General features: G+C 50.2%; 1 protein-coding gene across 1 annotated transcript in view; it reads left to right on the plus strand.

The window, feature by feature from the left end:
* The window catches only part of CDH13 (cadherin 13), a 1038962-nt gene that overhangs the window by 926379 nt on the left and 87635 nt on the right, over positions 1-24948 (plus strand). The window contains exons 9-10 of the mRNA XM_045441270.1: positions 7860-8042; positions 15475-15728. Of these exons, the coding sequence (XP_045297226.1) occupies positions 7860-8042; positions 15475-15728 (437 nt within the window). The remainder of the gene's footprint in view (positions 1-7859; positions 8043-15474; positions 15729-24948) is intronic.

The raw sequence follows: 24948 nt of genomic DNA on the forward strand, positions 1-24948 counted from the left end.
CCCTATTTCTCTGAGTTCAAATTCTTAGAGAAACACCTGATTGCTCACAAAGCAGGCAATTACCTGTGAGTGGTTACCTGTGGTCGACAGTGAGTCTGGTGCCACATCTGGGTCCAGTCCGCTCTGGTCAAGGAAGCTGGGGTCCCATGACACAAAAGGCACCCTAGAACACTCTTTGCAGCAGGGGCTGAGATCTTCTTTAAGGATCCTCAGAAAAGGAAGGCTGCTATCCACCATTTAGAATTCCGTCGTTTCTGCCATTTGAACTATAATTTAGTGTCACCCGCCTTTTTCTCAGTGAGACTGGAGAAGACGTGGTGCCCGTTCTCATCGCGAGACCCTCAAACACGTGCACCCTGGCATCTTCTCCCCTTAGATTTTTACTCCACAGACAAAAACGACCCCAACATTCAATGTCTAATTATGATGCTCTCACTTTATGGAAGATCTGCCATTTGGGGAATCAGAGACATGATCCTCACTTTCCAGAAGCTGACACTTGGGAGGGGAATGCCCCAAGCTGTCTCTGCTTGAGAGGACAGGTAGGCTTTGCTTACCATTGCTGGACACCCGAGCCTTGGCATCTGGGGGCTCAGTTGGTTGAGTGTCCAACCCTTGATTTCAGCTCAGGTCAGGATCTCACAGTTTGTGGAGTTCATGGGATCAAGCCCCACGTCAGGCTCTGTACCAGCAGCACGGGGCCTGCTTGGGATTCTCTCTCTCTCTCCCTCTCTCTCTCTGCCTCTCCCCTGCTCACACTCTCTCTCTCTCTCTTAAAATAAATAAATAAACTTTAAAAAAAAAGGAGTCGGGGAGAGAAAGGGGTATTTAGAGATTACAGAATTTTAACCAGATAGAGACAAGAGTCAAAGAGGCTTGCCAATGTCTGAAGCCACTATGGTCTGGTGGTTTCCGGAATATTCTTCTCCCATCTTGGTTCTACAGTTATTTGGGGGCCTGCCTATGCATGTTCTGTTAGGACATGGCTAGGAAAAGATTCAGTAGGTGGTGTTGTCTTATGGGCTAGCTGATGGTTTCTAGCCAAAGACCTTCAGAGTCCCTTGTGGGCCTCTGTTGTTAATCACTTCTTAGACATAAAGGCTTCTAATGAGGGGCGCCTGGCTGGCTCAGCCAGTTAAGCGTCCAACTTCAGCTGAGGTCATGATCTCACAGGTCAGAGTTTGAGCCCCACATCAAGCTCTGTGCTGACAGCTCAGAGCTTGGAGCCTGTTTCAGATTCTGTGTCTCCCTCTCTCTTTTTCTGACCCTCCCCCACTCACACTGTCTCTCCCTCTCTCTCAAATAAATAAACATTTAAAAAAAATTTTTTAATACAGAAGAACTTTATTTAGAACTCTGTATGCTTATTAGAATTTTTATTTAAATAATATAGGTTCTTGTTTATATGTTCTTTTTAAATATTAGATGTTTTATTATGTGAACTTCACACACATAATTACATTTTATATTTTTGTATTTTATATATTTTAAATATTTTACATATTATATCACGTATGTATAAAGTGCACAGAAGCATTAACCATAAGCTGAATTAAAATGTCCTCCAATGGGGACTCCTGGGTGACTCAGTCAAGTAAGCGTCCGACTTCAGCTCAGGTCGTGGTCTCACAGTTTGTGAGTTCGAGCCCCGTGTCAGGCTCTGTGCTGACAGCTCAGAGTCTGGAGCCTGCTTCGGATTCTGCGACTCCCTCTCTCTCTGCCCCTCCCCCTTGGGATCATGCTCTGTCTCTCTTTGTCTCTCAAAAAATAAACATTAAAAAAAATTTTTTTAACGTCCTCCTATGTTTCCTTCTAAAATTTCTATTATTTTACCTTTCACATTTTGTGTATGATGTGAGGTAGGGATGCATATTCATGTTTTCTCCACATGGGTATCCAATATCCAGTGATCCAGCACCATTATTGAAATGGCCATTAGCTGGAAACTAAATCATGTCCAAACATGGAAGCACGAATAACTGACCACACATGCAGGCTTGGATATATGACAGTGGAGAAATGGTAGAAAACAAAATGTCTGCAGATGTCACTGGTGAGCAAAACATATAAAGGGGGTGACTGGGAGGGAATGTGTCAATCTACTGAGCTGTAAGCCCCCCAGGGGAGAGAAGAGTGTCCCTTTCATTTGCTGCTCTATTTCCTGTACCTGGTGATACTTCAGGAATATTTACTAGATAGATAGATAGATAGATAGATAGATAGATAGATAGATATTTACCAAGTAAATATTTTACTAAATAAATATTTCTTGCATTTTCCCATCCTGGGGTGAATCCTAATCCTAGGTAGAAGGAAACCAGATACCTAATACAGCTATCCATTCTAATACAGCTATAGGCTAACATCATTTGCCTTGGCAATAAAGGGTCTGTTGTTAGAGCAAACCAGGGATACGCAAGTATGTGAGTGTCCAACGCTCCTTACTGAAAGGAGTGCTTTTCCACACCAATGCAGGGAAAGAAGATATCAACATTGATTATCCATTAAAAGCCAGACCCTGATAAGAACAGAGAGTCACAGGGGTTTAAACCATATTCTCCAATTTATTAGTAAAAATTTCATAGGATACAAAACAAAATCCCAAATCATCCCATCCTCACTAACAAATTCTGATTCCTTACTCCATGCCAGGCAATGTGCCAAGATTCTTAAATATATTACCTTATTTCTAGCAATCACACTTTCTACCCATTAGGCTATTAGCAAGAGATTAGATTTTTCCAATGAGTTGTATCCTTTATGTAAATATAGACTCATAAAATTGCAAGTTAAATTTCTGATGATCTCTCCCTCACACTGTTAACCTCCCAGTAGAAATTTAAGTTTATCAAATTTTCTGGGATCTTAGCTTTTAATTTCCCAAAGCAAGGACCCGAATGACGACATCTCGACTTTTCAAGTTCACCATCCATGAAACGTCATGGTTGACAGTTCGTGAACCTGGACTCCAATCGTCAGGCAGGCAAGCTCGCAGATGTCCAGTCCCTTAAAGTCATGCCCTGTCACCTCTTCCCCACCTGTGGCTTTCTACTCTGCTCATTATTATTTCCATCTTTGGGTTAACCTTAATCTAAAACCAGCCGCTTGCTCTATGAGGAAGAGCATTTATTCTTCATGTAAAATAAAACAGAAGGCTCTCTTCCCCCTGGTGATGGATGACCTTTGTGGAAAGTCCAGGCATTCTCTTCCTAAACATCCATCACAAAACTCCCCGCATGTCATCAAAGAAAGCAGAATGACATAGTTCCGAATAGAAGGGAGAGAGCTAATGAGTCTCACTATGTCCCAAGCCAGTCACCCGCATTGATTGCGTAAAAATACATCTTGCATCTGGCATTTGATTTGCCACACAGTTTAACAGAGAAGTGACTTTATCTGTTTTTTTTTTCCAATTAGGGGAAGTAATGTTACAATCAATAATTCCTCCTGCTCTGGTGTGCTAAATTAATGTCTGTCTGTCTGTTTTTAAATCGCAAAGTGAGCATTGCTATAGAAATATAAAATGGTACTATTCCATTTTAATCTATTTAATTTTCCATCTTGAATTATATAATGGGGTTAAAACATTGAATAGAATTAATAGAATGAGTATTTAATTAAGCAATAATGAGTTTCTAAATGGATGCTCAAGGAAACTGACTTTGTAGTTTATGCAAGAATCAGATAATGGTCTTAACAAAGACTGTAATAATTGTGTTGAATGTTTTCTATATTTAAAGATTTTTTTTTCTGAATTCTCTCGAGGGTAGATTTAAACACAATCCAGTTCCTTGACTAGACTCGGCTTGGCTTTCATGGTAAATTCCAGTGCCTTTCCTTGGCCCCCAAAGCCTTGCATAATCTGAATCTGTCCTTCTCTGAAGTCCAGTGGGAAACAGTTCTCCCAGCCTTCCCCCACTCCAGACACACCCACCTTCCCTCCCTTCTGCGAATGCGCATGCTCTCCCCTGCCACTGGTCTTTGCTCCTGCTGTTCAGATGTCAGGGCCACTCTCTCTCCTTTCACCCTACTAACTCCTCCTCTGCTTTCAGTTCTCAGGGAATCCCTCCCTAATGACCCTCCACAGACTGGGTCAGGTACCCACTCCCTCTCACCAGCCCCCTTTCAAGCTACAGGCTCAGTGTTACTTTTTTTCCTAATATTGAACATAGGTGTATTACCAGACATATACCATGTCTGTTTTATTTTGTAGCGTAAGCCTAGAATTTAAGACTATATCATGCCTGGCATACAGAAGCCATTTGCCAAATATCTGTTGGCTGGATGTGTGTCTGGAAGAGCAATAGATGGCCAAATGGATAGAGAATGATGGACAAATGGATGGGTGGGTGGGTGGGTGGATGGATGGATGGATGGATGGATGGATGGATGGATGGATAGATGGCTTGGTGGGTGGATGGATGGGTAAGTGGATGGATGGATGGATGGATGGATGGATGGATGGATGGATGGATTGGTGGGTGGGTGGATGGATGGATGGATGGATGGATGGATGGATGGATTGGTGGGTGGATGGATGGATGGATGGATGGATGGATGGATGGATGGATTGGTGGGTGGATGGATGGGTAAATGGATGGGTGGATGGATAGATGGATAAATGGAGGGATGGAGGGATGGAGAATGGATGGGTAGATGATGGATGGATGGAAGGAAGATAAATGGATGGATACATGGATGGAGGATGGATGGAGAATAGATGGAAAATGATGGGTGGATGATAGAGGGGTGGATGGATGGTAGGTAAATGTAGCTGTGGACATATTGCTAAATCTAAGGATACATTAGGGCCACAGTACACACTGTGAGAATTCCTGTAATAATACCACCTTATTCCATTTGGAGACATTGGCTCGCACACTAAAAGGGTGTTTTATGCCATCCCCTATGGTATGTGCTCCAGACATTAAAAAAGAAGTGTCATGGGGGAAATCTGCACAGGTTTTTCGCACTTAGACATGGCCTAAATATCAATTTTAAGATCCATCCGTCCATCCATCAGATCTTCATGCATCCAGTACTGTGCTATGTACCGGGGATCAGGGCTGAGTCATCCAACAGTTACTATCGACACGGCATCCTCAAATCATAAGGAAGAAAGAACTTTCAGAGTCAAAGAAAATTTTGGTTTTTTCCCTCACATAAAAAAAAAAAAAATTAAGCCCACGAAAATCTATTATGGCGGGAGGGACCAACGAAGGTGAAAGTACCTAAGATCGACAGAAGTTGTGATGCCGCCGTGCTAGAGATGTCCTAGAGAACAAAAGAGATCGGTCCATCCCTACCCTTCTGGAACATCAAGCAAGTAGCAGAATCAAGCATCAGTCAACAAGCCAGTCCCTCTTACGGCTCCTGGCTAGCCACATCTCTCATATCTCCTCCGCCCTCGCCTTTGATGCCTATATTTGAGACCTACTGTCTATATTTAAGACCACCGATTCATTCAACAAATGCTTACTGTGTCCCCTCTCTGTACCTGGCATCATGTGAGGGGTCGGGGGGAGATCTGTGAACAAGGCAGACCACATAGGGCCTCCAGCCCCCTCAAATCGTGATCTGTCCTAGGTGTTCATCTCAGCAACGTGAACCTCATCTGCTTTGACAAAGCAGCTTCTCACCTCTGTGCTGGATGTAGCAGCATTTCTACAGGATGGATGGTTCCCAGCATCCTCTGGTCTCAGCGCTCTGTGTGCCTGCATAATTGCCCACCTGGGGTCCTAAGGTGCCAGTGTCAGAAAAGACACAGGGACAGGTTATGAGCTGAGGTCTGATGTGATCAGTAGGGACAGAGAACCGGTCATCGGGCTCTGGATCCCAGCAGGGGTGAAGGACGGACCTAAGCGATGCGGGTCTTGAGTAATAGAACTTGTTAAAAGCAGCGTTTACAGGAATCCAGGAGACGCAGACTTGACCTTTGGTTCACTGAATGACTCTGGGCTTCCCTTGCTTCTCTGTGCCTATTTCTTCACCCATATCTGAACGTTCTTGACCTTGGACTCTATCATGCTTCTCTCAACCCAGATTGCATACTAAAATTATCTGGACACGGGCACCTGGGTGGCTCGCTCGGTTCAGCATCTGCCTCTTGGTTTTAGCTCAGGTCATGATCTCATGATTCATGAGTTCAAGCCCCACAGCAGGTTATGTACTGACAGCATGGAGCCTGCTTGGGATTCTCTCTCTCTCTCTGTCTCTCTCTCTCTCTTTCTCTCTCTCTGTCTAAGTAGATAAATAAACTTAAAAAAAAACAAAAAAAGAATGATCTGGACAGGTTAAGAAAGTACGGAATCTCAGACTTTACCCCAAACCCACTGAATTGGAGTAGAGCCTGGTTAGTTAAAAACAAAACAAAACAAAACGCCCCTGAAAAGATTCTAACGTGCAAACAGAGCTGAAAACCATCTATCTAGGCTTATGCTTAGGAATTCCATGATTTTTGTGAGAAGGAGGGAAAGATAGAAGGAAGAGCGTCCTTAGACAGGAATCAGGTCAACTTCCTTGTCTCCCGGAGCCCTATCCATGTGACAGTGTCTTCCAGACCTCCCTGCTCTGGCCACTTTCCATCCTGCCATCATGTTCCAAGAATTTCCCAGCGTCCCTTTCAGAGTAGAGGAAACAACCCACCCGGGGTTTGCTGAGGTGTGGTAGACAAATTAGTTCCCGTCCCCGCCCCATCCCCCCTCAAGGCATCAAGATTAAGGCTTATGATTAATGATTTGCAAGTCAATTAATCAGCCACCGCTTCTGAAACCTCATCTCTCAAATTACTTTTCTCTGAACACAAGGGCTTTCTGACACTGTCTCACTGTCTCTAGATTCACTTGGCTACTAATTGAAATTCCAAGATATTTCTTCTTGTTGTCAGCTTATTGGTATTACTTGTCTGTAAAATGTTTGCAAACAGATTACTATTCACGTGTAGTGTGTCAGAGGTAAGCACCAAAACAATACTTTATGCTTCCAGCTCGAAGGAATGTGCTAATGATAGCTCGTGAAATTCTCTATCTCTGGGAAAGCTGATTTTTCATTTATTGATTTATTTCCACCACACCTACTTGCAACAAGTATGTGAGATGTATTACAATAAAAACACGGGTACAACAAGGCTTCAAACAACTGATTTATAAGTTTCCGTGGAAAACGTTTGGTTTTGTTTTGTTTAAGTCATGGGGAAGGAGTGGGACTTTCTTCCTTCGAGGAGATGGTGCGGTCGAGCAGAGGCTGTGGAGTCCGACACGGGCGGGGGGGGCGGGGGGTGGGGGCTCCAGTTCCAGTCCCTCCACACGCCAGGGAAACACACACTGGCTCCCTGGTTACCTTGGTTACCTTGTGGTTTGGGGTAGATGACGCTGCAAGAGCAAAGGCAGACAGAATTGCATAAAGGCTCAACCTCCATAGACATCTGTCTCTCCTTCAACAACAGCTCCCAGGACGGTGTTCTTCTCCTTGTGGGGACTCAGGACCCACGCTCCTCCCCCCGTAGCCGTACCCTGCCCTGGGGTCCTGTGGTTGTCTGGGTTCCGATAGATGGCAGGAGAGAGGCACAGGAGAGAGGCAGGAGAAGAGACCGCTGCCCCCAGCTGGCAAGCATCACATCTGGCCACATCCAGTAGGGGAGAAGGCAGTCTCCTGGCCTCACCTAAGTACAAGGGAGGCAGAGGGAGGGAGCAGACCATCTGCCAGCACAGCACAGCTCCATGACCTGCCTGCATTTTTGTTTACTGTGAAATGAGGTGATGCGGGTAACGTACCCACTACTGGGCCCACGGTACGAGGCCCGCAAAGGGTCTTTGCTGTTCTTTCCAAAGAGTGACAGTAACCATCTGCTCTGTTTGCAGTTTCAAGCCACCGTCGAGGAAGGAGCCGTGGGGGTTATCGTCAACCTGACAGTGGAAGACAAGGACGACCCCACCACGGGCGCTTGGAGGGCTGTCTACACCATCATCAACGGAAACCCTGGGCAGAGCTTCGAAATCCACACCAACCCCCAGACCAACGAGGGCATGCTGTCTGTCGTCAAAGTAAGGGCGCTTCCGGGCTCCTCCCTCCACCAGGCAGAGGGCCTCCCTGCTGGGGAAGGTCAAGGAGAAGTCAGCCCTGCTCTCCTCCTTTTGGAATTGAAAACAGAAAAAGGGGCTCACAGCTTAAGGGTGAACTTGTATCCTCACAGCCACGAAACCAAGCTGTTTTACAGGTTCTAGGAAACTCAAACTTACATGTAACCTTCAAAAAAATCCCAAATTTAATGTTTAAATGAGATTCTCCACACATCTGATCGTGAATTATCAAAGATATGCAAAAATGGGATATGTGAAGGTTTTTTAAAGATCTGCGATCAAAACTGTGGATCATTACAGGACGCCTGAGTGGCTCGGTTGGTCGAGCGTCCGACTCTTGATTTTGGTTCAGGTCATGATCCCAGGGTCGTGGGATGGAGCCCCGTGCTGAGTGTGGAGCCTGCTTAGAATTCTCTCTCTCTCCCTCTGCCCCTCTCCCTTGTTGACACATGTGCTCTCGCTCTCTCTCTCTCTCTCTCTCTCTAAAAAAAAAAACAAAGAGAGAGAGAGAGATCATTACATTTCTTCTTGGTCTTTCCTTAGCACAATCTCGGTTATTCACTTAAAAACAGGAGATAAAGGGTGACTGACCCTTAGCACCTGTGCAAGTGTCCTGGGGCTGCTTTAACAAATGACCACAAACTTGGTGATGTAGGGCAACACACACTCACATTCTCTTACAGTTCTGGTGGCCAGAGCACTAAAATCAGTTTCACGAGGCTGAAGTTGGCAGGACTGGTTTCTCTTGAGACGACCTGTCTCCTCATCTTTCCCAGCTTCTGGAAGCCACCCACATTCCTTGGCTTGTGGCCCCGTTTCGTGTCTTCAGTCAGGGGACAGCACACCATATTTCTCTCTGGCTCTGAGTCTCTGCCCCCATCTCACATCTGTTTCTTCCTTTGAATTCTCTGCCTCCCTCCTTTGAGGACCTCTGGGATTCCATGGGTCCCCCTGGATAATCCAGGATCCCCGCAATGAGGTCCTTTAGCCTAATCGCATGTGCAAAGGCCCCGTTGCCACGTAAGGTCATATATTCACAGGTTGCGGAGACTGGCACATGGTCATCCTGGAAGGTCATTACCCAGTGTAGCGTGGGGATAATCCTCAGGACCCACTGAGGTTGGCAGATCTCGGAGGATGAGAGGCTGGGTTTCTCCCGAGCCCTGCCCTTTCCAATACTTCCTTTACATTGAACTTCAGCTGCCTGGCTGGGAAGAACAGCCCCTGGGTCTTCCCAGGTCTCTTTCCCTAGTAACACAGGCACAGGCGGAGTTGTTAGGAGATCCTGGCACTGCCCTCCCAGCGCACCCACCCGTGCACTTTCACAAGTCGTGAAAGTCACAAACTAATGCAGCCTCTGCCTGTCCTCTGTGGCTAGCCTGGGTCTATACAAGCCGTCGGACAATTTTCCAAACCTGTGGCTGGAAAACAGCATTTGGGTGAATATGCATCCCCTTGAGGGACAGAAAATCCAAGAGAACCAGAGTCACGAAGGAGCGTCCTCCCCTCCCCACCTTCCCACACGGGCCCTCACTACTGAGTCTGAAACGTTAGCAGGCAGAAGCATCACCGAGGATGCTAGTCCCGACCCAGGTTCCTGGGCCCACACCACACCTGCTGGGTCGCCATGTGAGGGAGGGAGGTGTTCACCGAGCCCGGCCTCGGAGATGACCACTGCGGAGGACGAGTTTCCACCTGCAGATTCCGCGACACCTGGGGCTCCCTCTGGGCCTCAGTTTCACCAGTGAGTGGACTTCCTTTGCTTCAGAATTGGGATGGAGACTCCGCCTCCCTCCAGCTGCCTGCCACGTGAATTCCTCCAAAGGGCCTTGGACTCTCTCTGCTTCTCAGTCCACCAAGGTCAAAGCCCCCGGGCAGCTTTCTGCAGGCAGGCCTGGCCTTGTTCCCACCAGTGCACGAGTTAAAAATGCCTTCAGGTCAAGTACCGAAATACCAGGCTGATAGTGGCTTAAATACTAAAGAGAATTTTTTTTTTTAATTTTTTTTTTAATTTTTTTTTTAATTTTTTTTTTTTTAACGTTTATTTATTTTTGAGACAGAGAGAGACAGAGCATGAACGGGGGAGGGTCAGAGAGAGGGAGACACAGAATCCGAAACAGGCTCCAGGCTCTGAGCCGTCAGCACAGAGCCCGACGCGGGGCTCGAACTCACGGACCGCAAGATCGTGACCTGAGCCGAAGTCGGCCGCCCAACCGACTGAGCCACCCAGGCGCCCCATAAATACTAAAGAGAATTTAATGATTTCCATAACTAGATGAAGGTAGGCCAATCTAGGATTGACTGGCAGCTCAGAGTGTCAGAGAGCCATCAGGGGGCACAGCAGATGCCTCTGGCTTTTTCCTCATGGTCATAAAATGGCTGCCAAAGTTCCAGGTAGCACATCTTCCCACTGCTGTGTTCTAAGGCTGGAAGCAAGGAGACAGCCAGGCAAGAAAGAGAGAGAGAGAGAGAACTCTCAAGTGCCCTCCCCCCCCCCCCCCCCCCCGCCGCAGCCTTCAGGGAAGAAAATATCTTTTCCACTGGTTTCCCAGGCAACTTCCCATGATGTTTCATTGCCCAGATAACATATGCCCACCCTCAGCTGCAGGGAAGGCTCTGCAATCTAAATCTGGCCTTTGGGGCTTCTGCAGGAAGAGATGGGGAGGGGAGCACCGGGGAGGGGGTGGGGGGTGGTCTTTGGGCAACCAGCCATGAACAGTCCCGCCCTAACAAGTTGGCAGTCCACATACGGAGGAACCAGCAGAAATTTCAGGAGTGTGTGGTTCCCAGGGGCATCCTACCTCCCTGCAGGACCAAATCCTAACAGTTCCAGAAAGCAAGAACCTGTCTCCTTGTAAAAGCTTCTGGTCAGGAATGCTCTTAGCTGCTTTGTAAACCTATTCCGAAACTGTCAGAGAGTTACCCTTTCGGCTGAATATAATCCACCCTGTATTTTAAGCCTGTTTTCTCTTTTGTCCTCAGAGGGGAAGGAAACATCCAGAAAGCCTTGATCCCCAAAGCGATAATAGGCTTAAAAGTCACTGTAGGATCACTTCCAAATCCTCCCTCTATCAGACAACAAACCCCAGGCTCTTTACCTCCCCCCCCCCCCCCGCCACCGTGTGGGATGGCTTTTCCAGCCTTTAAACCCCGCAGGACCCTGATCCACACCCAGTCTTGACCCTCAATGAAATATTAATTGAATCGAATCTCTGTAACTTTATTGGAAGTGTTTTCAATTTCCTCCCATCCCTGACACAGAGACCCTGCACCAGACAAATCACATTAATGAGGTCACATGCCCGAGACAAAGGAGGGTTTCTTACTCCAGCGTGACCCAGGGCAGGGTACGAGAGCAGAGACCCACGTTTGGCCAGCTCCCCAGCGGCCTGGCCCGGGGAACGCGCAAATGGAATCACTACAGCCTAATTCCGCACAGGGCAGGTGGGGTGAGCGAGTGAGGGCACTGCCCTGCAGAAAGGCAGCATGCGACTCACTGCCCCTCTGCCCTGCCTCCGTGGCACTGTTCCCGTCTCCACCCCTCGAAGGCCAGTGTTCTGCTCAGGGCATGTCGGCCTGGGGACGTACTTGGAGACGGGCTGGCGAGCAGGGCCTCCCATCTTTTTCTTCGTGGCCATCTTACCAGCTTCTTCTTATCCTGGCGGCTCCAGACCAAGGCCTGTGGGAAACGCACCGCAGCTCCCTAGCCTCTCCCAGGGTCCCTTGCTCCAGGGCTTACCAGGCCAAGATTCCGGGAAGGGCAGGAACAAGCGTGCAGCCCCACGGGCCCAATGGTGACCGAGCACCAGGGCCAGACCTTGACCTGCACCCCTCGGTATTGGGGAGCGAAGGTGTCCCTTGCACACCTATGAAGCTGCATCCCATCCCAGTGTGAATAAATCGGCCCAGAGTGGAGCAGAGGACCAGGTCCCCGTCAGCATCACACTTGGCACAAACAGCGGTTTCTTATTGGCTCCGATTTTCTCGTCAGGCTTCCGGGGCCAAAACATCCCTCTGTGCCACTTACGTGCTGTGTGACTTTAACTGAGTTATTCAACCTCTCTGAGCCTGTTCCCTCATCTACAAGATGGGAATAAAAACACCCACTATCACGAGGTAAAGTGAGGCTTGGGTGAGGGGATGCACACAGGGCACTCCAGGCACAGGCAGGTGCACAGTAAGGGATAAATAATGTCACGGCAAATAGGGACGCGTGGTGGTAAAGATCAAATATTTATGTTATGGGGGTCAGAGGGCTCTAGGTGCCCCACTGTTATGGGTCAAATTATGCCCCCAAAGAAGAGCTATTTTGAAGTCCTAATCCTCAGACCCTGTGAAGGTGGCCTTCTCTGGAAGCAGTCACTGCAGATGTGATTGGCGATGAGGTCATGGTCGAGTTGGGGGGGGGGGAATGCCCTAGGCCAGTATGACCGTGTTCCTGTAAGAAGTCGGCCGTGTGAGGGCAGATACACCCAGGGAGAATGCCGTGCGATAGCAGAGGCAGAGAGGGGAGCGGCACAGGGACGAGGCAGGCTCCCCTAGAGCTTTCCGAGCGAGCACGGCCCTGCTCGCATTGGACTCTGCACTCCTGGTCTCCAGAACTGGGAGACAGTGGATTTCTGTTGTCTTAAGCCACCCAGTCCTTTGGTACGGCCGCCCTGGGAAACTGAGGCACCCACCAGACTCCCTTACGAGGTCGCAGCTGCCACTCCAGAGCCTCGAGGGCTGGCAGATCACCGTCCGAGCCTCTGCTGCCCAGCAGACCTGCCCTTACCCAAAGGGGAGCCCCCCCGCCCCCAGCCAGGAAGGTTAGGCCCTGCCAGCTGGGCCTGCCGGCAGGGGGGTGCAAAAGACCAGCCCCTGCCTTGAGGTGGGGCTGACCTACAGGTGCAGTGAAAGCGCCAGGACCCCCGTGGCACCGGGTTGGCGCTGAGCTCCAGCGGGGACCACGTCCTGGCTCACTCCCTCTCTTCTGAGAAGGCACGCCAGTCCATCATACTCAGAACCCCTGCCTCAGGCTCTGCTTCCAGACTCAGCTGGAGTCTCGGGGAACCCAAATAGAGATATCTCACTCCCACACACACACACACACACATCTCTGAAAGAAACATACATGCACGTCTAACATAAATACATCGAATATGTAAATCCATGTGTATACATGGTTAATGCTAAAGGCACCCATATACTTATCCAACATGAATACATACACGTAGAGAAACACACTCCAGCCGCACCGTTCAAAGGCCCTGCGTAAATAATCCAGGCCACCTCCACTCGAGATTCCGATCTTCCCTCCCTCCTGGTCTGCCCCACTCCGTCCCGCTGCAGGTGGCTCAGGGGGCCCTCAAACCCAGGCCCGGATTCTGCTGTGAGGAGCCCTCCGAAGCTAACAAACCAGAGAAACCCCCGCCTGGTGACATTTTCATCGTGGTGGAAAATTCCGTCGGGCTAGATTTCGGATTTCACACACATGTCCGTGTGCTAGTTAACTTGACCTCCAGAAGCAAGCTACGCTGCCAGGAGCCAGAGCTGGTGTGAGAGAAGCCCTCTGGCCCTGAGGTGCACCCCCCTCGGTCGGCCCGCACTGGGGTGGGGGAAGGAGGCTCCCGGAGACAGAGCTCCTCCCGTCAGCCCTGCTCAGAGCGCCGAGTGCAGGGTGGTCCCGACCCAGCGCACCAAAGTCTTCCCCCTCTTCGGTGTCCTAGTTGGGATGAATGACTGTGTTCCCAGCATGGCGATCCCCAGGCCCCTGTTGGAAATGGACTTCCCTGAGGTTGCGTATTTAGCGCGTCACGCGGGATGGACAGAAGTTAGAAAGGGACGGAGCGGTGAAGTAGTCTTGTGTTACCCGGATGGGACCAAATAACGCCTGGGTAGCTCCTAGGTGCCAAGAGCTTTGTATCTGTTAACTCAGAAGGTCCCTCTGGGAGTTGTTACAGGTTGGCGGGGGTGGGGGGGGGGGGGGATCCCGTCCCATTACAATCAGGAAGCACTCCTGCGTCGGCACGTCAGCCTTTCCTCTGCGTGTGCGTGCCCCTGTGCGCGTGCGTGCACTTCTGCGCGTGTGGGGAGCGGTGTGTGCGTGTTGGCTGCGATCGTTATGGAAGGTTACCACAAGTCAGTCCAACTCGCCCAGCGGGTTTCAATCCCAGCTCTTGCCCCTGTGGGGTTCTGCCCCCACTTCCCGTGGCCCTTACACCCTGGGAGGTCATTTGCTTCCTTCTAGTGGAGTGTGAATCAACTCCTTGCACCCGCTTTGGTCCTGTCCTCACAGCAGGAGTATCCATATGTCCCGGGTCTGAGGAGTTGGCTACTCATTCTCCCACGAAACATTAGGGAAATAACTTGAAATAAATAACGTGCCCTCATCAGACCTGAACGTCTCCCCACGCACCCCCAGGGACAGGAAATGTCACTCCTACATCATCTAGTGGTTTGGAAAGGGAGTGGCCAAGTGACTGTCATCTGGCACGTTCTGTGATGGGCAGGACCACCTTATGAATAGTGTCTGCAGTGGGGCTTCTTTGACATGATCTGATTTCCTCTGCACAGCAGCTGGGAGAGGCGGGTACTATGAGACCCCTTCGCAAAATCACCTCGGTGGACCCCATCTCAGTGACCCTGGGGCGGGAACAGTCCACCGTCATGTTGGACGGTCCCTGGCATGGCCGTGTGTCTGGTCATCACTGCCTCCGCCCAGTATGTGGCCACCGAGCCCCCAAGTCATGGTGACAATTGAAAATCCCCCCCCCACACACACACACATTTTCAAATGCCCTCAGGTGGGGAAGGGCCCAGAGGCTTAACCCCACGTGTTTCCAATCCTCTCCAGCCCTTTTCCCTACGAGATGCCCTCCCGGGAAGCGTGCCTGTGCCAGAGAGCTGTAGAGACCTCAGCCTCAGACCTTGCGGCGAGTGAGAGGGAAACGGTGCAAATGGGACTTGGGGACTTTTCCATTCTATCTCCCATGGTAACAGAGGCAGGGCTGCCCCGAAGCTGGCAAAGCTTAGGCTTGAGTCGTTCATGCCCTCACCCCCTTCCGAGTGTTGGCGTCTTGTGGCTACAGGTCACAGGTAGGAAGCCTTTTAGTGTCAGCGTGGCCAGGGCGTCGCCTAAAGAGATCGCAACGGGGGACCCCAGGTCTCTGGGGCTCACGTAATGTGTTGTCGTTTAAAAAAAAAAAAAAAAACACCTTCCATCCCGATTTTTGTATCGGTGTACTTCGTATTCCTTTTCTTAAGGGGGACCCCAAATTGCATTAAGGTTGGCCCACAAATCCTGGGTCCATCCCTAAACATCCACCTCGGCCCGTGGGATGTCAGAGTGCTTGGTGCAAAGGCGCCTGCCCTTGTAGCAGATTCACATGCTCAGCCTCCTCCCCCTGCTTTCCAGCCTCTGGACTACGAGATCTCTGCCTTTCACACCCTGCTGATCAAAGTGGAAAACGAGGACCCGCTGGTACCCGACGTCTCCTATGGCCCCAGCTCCACGGCCACCGTCCACATCACTGTCCTGGATGTCAACGAGGGTCCGGTTTTCTACCCGGACCCCATGATGGTGACCAGGCAGGAGAACATCTCTGTGGGCAGCGTGCTCCTGACCGTGAATGCCACGGACCCAGATTCCCTGCAACATCAAACCATCAGGTGGGTGAGCGGCTCCCTAACTGGAGGGCGGAGGCAGGCAGGAGTTGCGTTTCTTTTCCGGATGCAGGCCTGGCTGTCCGGAGCAAACTAGCCTTACGGTAAATTTGTTAGTGATCTGGGCGAGTGGGAGGCACAGGGCACGCTGAAGAGCTCCTGGCCGATCGCGTCAGGACCAGGCTGACTCTCCAGGGATGCTGCCTCCACACCTGATGCCGGGGAGGAGGGTGGCCTCCGGGCAGTGTTCCCAAATGGCCAGAGGGGTCTGCCAGGGCCAAGCACAGGCTCTGAAAAAAAGAAAAAGGAGCCACCACGTCTGGCCCGCCCCCTGCATCTCAGACACTCGACCCATCGTCTCGCCACCATGACTTTGGAAGTCAGCACTGGCTGACTCCGCACACAGATAAGGGTATTGCGAATTCAGAGAGGTTCAGTACCTAGCCCGAGGCTGCCCAGCCTAGTAGCAGAGGAATCAGACTAGAAACAGGACGGTCTGCAAAGTCCATGCTCTCTGCTCAGTGCCGTGGACCCGGAAGCGTCAGAGCGGGGGGAGCAGACATTGCCGGTACTTAGAAAAGGAACGTTGGGGTTAGGTTTCCGACAGATAAATGGCAAGCCAAACAAACAACAACAAAAAATCGTCTCCAAAATGTCCGTCTTCGTTTCTTGAGCTCTGTCCGGTGCTTAGAAAGAAGGTGTTGTCGTGACAAGATTTAATTAAATGATCGTTACTTAGGGTACTAGCCTTGACCGGCTCGTCTCGTTGGTACCGTGTTTCGCGGCAAGCTGAAATCGACATGCAGGTCCAAACGCCCGCTCGTCTCCGCAAAAGAAAGTTATTAATCTTTCTTTTCCAAAATCTAATCTTCTTCGCGTAGGAGGGACAGATAATCAAGTATTAGATGCACTTCTAAGAAACACGTGTCGTATTTTCCTGATTTGAAACACCTGGAAACGTGTCACAGCCACTTTACCGTGGAGCGAGCTGGCAGACGAGCGGCTCACGTTAGTTTCCAATCCCAAAAGGGGATTTATTTTCACAACAAAACTTTCTGAAATGCCAGATGAACTAGATAAAGGTGCGAAGTGTACCAAATCCTATAATAACGTGACTCTGAAATTGCCCTCTTTTTCTCTCTCTTTCTCCTTTTCCTGCTGGCTACCTGGCAGAGGAAAGATGCAATTTAAATATCAAAGAGAAAGCTTTCCTTAAGTCCTCAGGTGGGGAAACTGGTACCTTCACAGGCAAATGTACAAATTTAGGATGTCTTTAGGGAAGCTTTCCTGTCACTATGTATTTCTACAGCAGGAGCAGAAGAGGGGACTCTGGGTGGGGGAGAGAGCGAACTTCCACGGGCTTGATGTTCCTGAATCCAGGGCGCTGCCCTTGCTGCGTGACTTGGGATGTTGCCAGTCTTGAAAGTGTTAACTTGGTGGGGTTGGGGGGACAGATGCGGTGACAGACAGAGAGCTGGGTCTGTCCAGGTTCTTTGTTTGAGACCAGCTCTGGCTGACTTGGGCAAAAGGAGGAATCTGCTGGTAGAGTTGCTGGAGGGCTTATTGAACATGTTTAGAACCAGGCCCGAGGGGCACCTGGGTGGCTCAGTCGTTAAGCATCCTACCTCGGCTCAGGTCGTGATCTCGCGGTTCGTGGGTTCGAGCCCCACCGTGGGGCTCTGTGCGGAACAGCTTGGAGCCTGGCACCTGCTTCGGATTCTGTGTCTCCCTCTCTCTCTGCCCCTCCCCCACTAGTACTCGGTCTCTGTCTCTGTGTCAAAAAGAAATAAACATTTGAAAAAAAAAAAAAAAAAAAACAGGCCCGAGATAGCACAGGAACTCGGGCATTGCAGAGTCTCTAGGGGATGGGAAATGATGGGTTGGCACAGCCCGACCTCACAGGGAGAACGAACCACCTCCCGCCGTTTCCCACGGCCTGTGCCCCTCACCCACAGGGGCTCACGTGCCGGGGGGCGGGGGGATGTTGCCTGAGCTGCAGTCAGGAGCCTCGCGACTCAGGGTGCCTGACGGTCCACAGAGATGATGCTCTCAGATGCGGGCGGCTGACGGGGAGGAAGGAAGGAGGTCCCATCCTGTGGATGGAACGTGGAACTGGGAAGGTGGGCCAGACCCCAGAGAGCAGGTCCAGCAGATTGAGGGAGGGACGGGATTCTGGTCTGCAGAGGGAGGGGGTCCTGGCAAGAGCCAAGCCCCTGAGACGTATCAAGACCGGGGTACGTTCTACCACGGGCGGGACGTCAGTGGAGAAAGCCGTGTGTTGATCACTGGAGGGGAGGCTCGAGGGAAAACGCACAAGTTTGGAACGCTCTGAAGAGGTTCGTGTTTCTACCGTCGGTCACCACAGATACGACCCGTGTCATGAGCTGCCAGGACCGTCCTCGGAGTGGCCTAGCCCAAGGCGGCCTCAGTTGATGGGGACGCGGGGACTCAGCATGAGAACGCAGGTGCTCAGAGCATGTCCTTTTTGCCTCTTTTGGCTCTGCTGTCCCCCGCGGTCGGCCACATCCTCAGCCACGTCTGTAGGGAGACGAGCAATGCCGGTTCTCGGCCCCAGCGGCATGCTTCCCAATCGAAAGTTCGAGCCCAGGGCCAGGCTTGGGTCTCACAGAGCCCAGTTGGACACATGGCCCATCTCTGAGCCCCACAGAACAGCAGGGGGGTAGAGTGTCCCCACCGTGGGCCCCAGGTCCCATCACGACCACCAAAGGAGTTCAGGGGGCTCTTCCCAGGAGATGAGAACGGATGCTGTGTCATCAGGACGCACAGAGTCACTGTGACCAAGTCCAATTTTTGAGTCCCCTCAGGAAATACCACTGAGGTGTCTCTCTGTGGCTGGTTTGCCTAAGAGTTCTAGCATTTACAAATTGAGCTGAGCAGTGTCTGGAGAAACCTCTCTTCCAGCCTTGAAGCAAAGTAAGTGTGTGTGTGTGTGTGTGTGTGTGTGTGTGTGTGTGTGTGTGTGTCTCACATGCTTCTCTCTCTGGCCAGACTCCTCACACACATCCCTTCCTGCTGGGGCCACACAGTGGCCCAGAAGTGCCCCCCATTTCTCAGCCTGGCACTGACCGGGCCCCCCTGCTGCTGGTTCTGAGCTCATCCAAGGCACGGACAGCCGTGTTGCTGACAGGTTGAGCCACTGTCACAGGAGCCTTTTGGGAGAAGAGGTCTGTTAATTACTTGACGCCCTTGATCCGACACACTGAGAAGCGCTGTCCCTGAGGGGCTGTGTGTGCGGGGGGTGAGCAGGGCGGCAGGGCGGGGCCAGCCAGGCTGGGACCCAGGTCTCTGACGACCCGCGCTTGGCTGCCCAAAATTCTCCAAAAGGCGACCTTGTGAGCGGTCCTGTTATTGTTGTCTTAGTGATGCTTTGGGGAGCAGGCATGGGAAGAGGGAGGGAACCCTTCATCTCAAGGAGCGCTCTGAGTTCAGATGACAGAGGTGCAAATAAGGTGCTGTCCCAGCCATCCTGCCCCGGAGGGTGTCCATCCCGTCAGAACCACTGCCTTGAGTTCTGCCACCATGCAGGTCGTGGCAGTGCCCCTGTCTGTGTGTGTGACTCTGTGTGTGTCCGTGTAGCTTTCTCTCTGTGTCCTTCTCTGTTTGTGCCTGCCTCCCTTGGTATATCCTTTGCTCTGTCTGTCCCTTCCTAGTCTCCCTCTCTGTGTCTCTGCCTCCCTCTCCCTGGCACCCACCCCATCACTGCCTCTCTGTCTCTCTCATCCGCTCCCCGCTGTCTGGTGTTCTGCCCCGTCCCCTTCCTCCCCTCTCTCCTCCTCCCCCTCCTCCCTCGCCCTCCTCCTCCTTTCTCTGCCTCTCCCCACCACCACTTGGTGCATCTCTATCAATACTGCATTCCCGGATGCTCTGTGACCCCGCCCCAAAAACCCCACTTTCGTCTCAAGTGACTCACCAGGCACTGGGAGCCTTGACAGGCACGTGGCCTCTTCCCTGAAGGCAGGCTCCCTCGCCCTCAAAGCAGGACACCTCCTCCCCACCCCCAGCCCCCGCAGAACTTAGGAACTTCTAACTAATTCCCATCCTGGCTGGCATCCAGTCTCCCATGATGCAAGGCGTGTCTCGTCTCGGCCCCACGTTGGCAACGCTGGCCCCCCGCTAGGGACACTTTCATCACACCAGGGAACAGTAAAGTCTGTGAAAGGCGCCTTGATCTCTGAGAAGCCGGCAACGCTAAAGACAGGAGGTGTCCAGGCATCAGAGTGAATACTCTCACTAAAAAGCCCGAGTTATTAAGACTTGTTAAAAAGCCCGTGGCGTTGCGCTCTTAGCCAAATCAAAATGGACATCAGTGGGCTGGTGACAGATGAAATTCTTCTTTTTAATGACTTGTATCTTCTTATCCTTATTATAAAGTTAAGATAGTTCATGGAGCAGACTTTTGAAAAGGCAGTTAAGAATAAGGAAGATGATAAAGAATCCGTAATAGCTCCTATAATACCCTCTTAACAACTTGGGTATAGCTCCCTCAGTCACGTGTGAGGGCGCTTCCGCTTTTATTACCGGAATTGGCTCTCATCACCCGTCCTGTTCTGGAACCTTCTGTGCCTCCTTCCCAGCATATGGCGAAGAGCTTTTCCGTGTCAAGACACAGCCATTATTATTAATTGCTTGATAGTATTCTCTTATTCTATTACGTGGATGTTCTCATTTATTCATTCATCTCCTTGTTACTGGATATTTAGAGTGTTTCCAGTTGCATGCAATTATTTTTCTAAAAAGGTCAGTGGCCATGCTTATAGCTAAATTGTCTAATGCATCATTAATTTCCTGAAGAATTTTTCGAAAGCTCTTCGAGCCAAAGGATGCGTACTGTTAATGCCTTTTGTCATCTAAAAACTTCTTTGTTTTTTATACTGAAATTTATATTGTCCCTTATGATTTGAATCGATGTCGTGATTAGAAAGCTCCTCGGCTCCCAGGTCGTGTCGATACTGACGTGTTCTGAAAAGAGCCCCTCTCTCCCCACCACCCCGGCCCCCTCCAGACAACGCTCCTGCCTTCTGGGGGAACCGTGTCTCCACGTCCGTGAGACAGGAGCCAGACATTTCTCCGTGACATTTTGGGGTCTCTAATGAGGAGCAGGCTTGTGCAACGGAAACTATTGGCTAATTACTGTCAGAAGGAGCAGCTCAATGATGATGATGCTAATATGGGAATGACTGCCCGACGTTCTCCAGCAGCGACGTGAATAGCAGGGACTAACCCTGGCATCCTGTCTGTTGATTTCGCTGCTCCGGGGACGCAACCAGCAGCCCGATCCTCTCGAAGGGCTTGAGAGGACTTATTTCACTGTGTTGCATAATCAAGGGATTTCTGCTGAGGCGACCAAGTAGCAATTCCAATTCTGAACATCTTTCAGACAGAGCTCATCCTGTCCAGGGGCTGCGGTAAACCACTTTGCAGCAGGGACTTTTGCCTACACACTGAATATATGAGATGTGTGTGGAGGAGAAACGTTGTCCCCACGGATGTGAAATGACCTATCACTGCTCAACATGTGTTTGGAAAGGATGATTCATCCAGGGAGCTCTGTGAGGGTGTGCCGAGCGGCACCGTATCTGTGAGAATTAAGTCTCGCTGAAGACAATAGGAAAATTCAAAATGACAGTGGCTCAGAGAAGATAGAAGTCTATTTTCTCTTTCTCACCTAAGTCCACAGTAGCCATGGCAGTGTGCAGGGTGTGGATGGCAGTTCCTCGAAGGTGTCAGGGGCCCAGGATCCTTCCTGCTCACCATTCGACCATCTCCAGGTTGGCGTCCCCTTCCTCGTGGACTGCGAGGGTTGCTAGTGCACCAGCTTTCGCATCTGCGTTCCAGACAGTGAGATGGGAGAAAGTGAAAGAAGGGAGTCTCCTGTCTCTGAAGGAGATTTCCTGGAAGTCAGCCCCATTTCTGTTTAAATCTCAATGGCCAAGATTAGTCACGTGACCACACCTAAGTGCAGGGGACACGAGGACATGGGGTCATTTAGCTGGAAAGAACCCAGCTTTGGAGACTGGGATTCTTTAGGAAGGAAGAAAAGAAGCGTGGATAGCATGAGGTAACTGACATTTCTACCGCGAGAATCTTTGAATATTGAAACTTTCTACATAATAAAAAAAAAAAAAAACACAGGATAAACTGAATTATTTTTTAATTTCTTTTGTAATGTTTACTTTTGAGAGAGAGACAGAGCCTGAGTGGGGGAGGAGTCGAGAGGGAGGGAGACACAGAACCCGAAGCAGGCTCCGGGCTCTGAGCTGTCAGCACAGAACCCACCGTGGGGCTCCAACTCACGAACCACGAGATCGTGACCTGAGCTGAAGTCGGACGCTTAACCCACTGAGCTACCCAGGCGCCCTCAGGGTAAACTTTAAAAGTTACCACGTGCCACAATACTAGATTTTTACACAATCGACATAATAGATAAGCGTGTTGTGAAAAACAACTGTTTGATAAAAGCACAAGGATGAAAGCTAGTCTTTCGTTCGTTCGTTTATTCATTCACTGAGTTTGCTTAACGGTATTCATTAAGAGCCCAGTGGGGCCCTGACGCTTCTAGCTGTCATGTGTTCACTCGTGCAAGAAACGTTCTCTGCCTACAGCCTCCGGGGAACTTGCAGTCATGAGAGCAAAAGCATGTCCTCCCTGGGAAAGAAGGAAGGAGACGGGAGGGCAAGGAAGGCAGAAGATAAATGGTTTCCTGGGGAAGCAAGAACCAGCGATCCCTAGCTGGGGAGAAAGAGCTTCCGAGCATCACTGTGGTCTCGCTTGTCGACAGATTCCTGAATTCCCCAGAAAGCCCGCTACCCCCCTGCCTCCGTGCAGGTCTCCGTCTCCTGGGAATTGGGTGCCAGCCCCAACTGGCAGAGATGTCCGCCATCCACCCCCCTGCCCCCTGAGACACGTGCTTGGGAACACTGGTACAGGGACTAAAACGCCTAGCGTTGTTCTCAAAAAGTTCACCCAAAGCACCGCCACCAAAGCCATTTAGTTCCTACAACCCTGTAAACGAGACCTTTCTCATCTCCCTTGTTGCTGATAGGGAAAGCGGAGCCTCTGAGCCCCCCTCTGTGGGAGGAGAGCGGGCAGAGGTGTGCGGAGGCCTGCTGAGAGCCCCAGGGGGCTTTGCTGGCACCCACTGAGCCCAGAGAGGTGGCCCTGACCTCGCGACTGCACTCCCCGGGCTCTCTAGACCTTCAGCACCATCTTTCTCGAGCTTTACCGTCATCCCCGCCCTAATCCCCCAACGTCTCCAGTACCATTACAGAATTAAGCACTACAGGCCCAGCACTTGGACCTTCAGATTCTCCAGGGGACCTGCCAAGGTGCTAGGGACCTGAACATCTAGCCTATTGTCTCCATGATTTGAAAAGAAGACAACAACGCCGAAATTAACGAATATCGCACGCCGAGAGCATCGCGACAACCTTTCCAAATTTACGATCGGCGAACCCGTCTTTACCTTTGCAGGCCGTCTGTAGGGGCCCCCCGGCAGCAATGTCTGAGCGTGCACTAGAGAAACCATAGGGGACAGTAGATGAGACTATTCCCGGTCGCCAAATAAGGCCAAAAGCAAGAGCAGAAACGTCATTTCAAACGTTTTACAGGAAGAAAATGTATTTGCAGGGTGGGTACATTCCAGGGTATTTGGTAAGACTTGGGCTGAGGCCACCACAGGCAGAGAAGATTCTTCGAGGCTGGAAATTTTTGAGACGGTCGCCGCCCGGCCAGGGCCAGGCAGACGGGCGAGCTCGGTAAACAGGCACAGATTGGTGGCAGCCGGGTTGCAGCTGTCTGCGCATAAACATGTTTGTGCATAAGCAGGCGTCGTTTATCGGTATTATTATTATTGTTATTCACCTTCCGATATCGACGAATGCCCACCACCCATGACAGCATCTGCACGTGGCCTTGTTTTAAACCAATCCCAAGAGTGAGGGCTGAGCGGGACAGACAGGCCTGGGACTGGACTTCCCACGGCCAGGAGGGTTGCAGTCGGGAGCCGCGCCCATCAGCCGGCCCTTCTTCTGGAGCCTTGATCCAAATTGAGCCTATGCTTTGAACACAGAATACCTGAATCAGATCCAGATTAGATCCTCATCTCTCTGAACCCTGCTTTGCCCACTTTGTCCTCATGTCCTTGAGTCTTTTTTCAGTCATTTCCTTTCTTCTCCCCTTTTGGACATGGAGGCCTTTTAGCTCCGGGGTAGAGTCCGTTCATGGGCTCAAGCAGATACAGGAGGCCGCGTGCAATGATGAAAATTCAGCCCCCAGTGACTTGTTTAAATGCCCCGTTTCAGTTTGTGCTGCTATTCGTGCAAACCCTTTTAACACCTTGTTTAATCTCATATCGGAGCCCATTCAGAGCAAATCACCAAAATGAGGGTAAATCGGGTGAAAAACCATGGGCTGTCTACGGGACATTTTGTTCTGTATCTTCTAAGATCTTTGGAAGCAGATGTGAAAACTCAGTCCCCTTGGAAGTGTGGATTTGGTCATCACTGACATTTTCAGGAACACACAAGCTCAAAATGTATAGTAGCTTACCATTTATTGGGCCAGAAAATGAAGCTTTCAGGCTCCTTTTTATTTAAAAAAAAAAAAAAACAACAAAAAACCAGATTTCAAAACCAGATTTAAGAGTTTCATTTGGGGTGACTCCCACCTGTTAAATTTTAATCAGAAGTTAAAGGCTAAATAATAACAATTCTACCTGGGGAAATTAACCGAACAGCCTCCCTCTAGTAAAATATATTATTAACGCTTCATCTTAATTAAATGTGGCTACTGACCTCGATAGCAGGATTTGGAGTGAGGTCCTTTCTGTTTTGTTTTGTTTAATGAATGATTCTTTTCTGGAGTCAACAAACACAGAGCTTGAAACGTAAATGAATTGTTTACAGTGGCGCCTTTGTAGTTTTTAATTAAAGGGTTGTTCTTCCATTGGAAGTTTATGGTGGCAATACATTTTATTGCCTGCTCCGCTGTAGAGTTTTTAATTATTTACGTAAATGTATTAGCACAGCTGACTCTTATTTTCAGTGGTCAGATTTTGTGTTATGCAGATGCCAGTGGAAAACAAGGTCTAATAAATTAAACAACCGAAGTTTTAAAGACTTAACATCTTCCGCGGCTAAAAATAGAATTCTGGCTTTTATCATGATCCAGGGGTGGAAGGTTTTCATTATTAACCTCAATTAGAGGC

Source organism: Leopardus geoffroyi, chromosome E2 (genome assembly GCF_018350155.1).
Source record: "Leopardus geoffroyi isolate Oge1 chromosome E2, O.geoffroyi_Oge1_pat1.0, whole genome shotgun sequence".
Classification (NCBI taxonomy): domain Eukaryota; kingdom Metazoa; phylum Chordata; class Mammalia; order Carnivora; family Felidae; genus Leopardus; species Leopardus geoffroyi.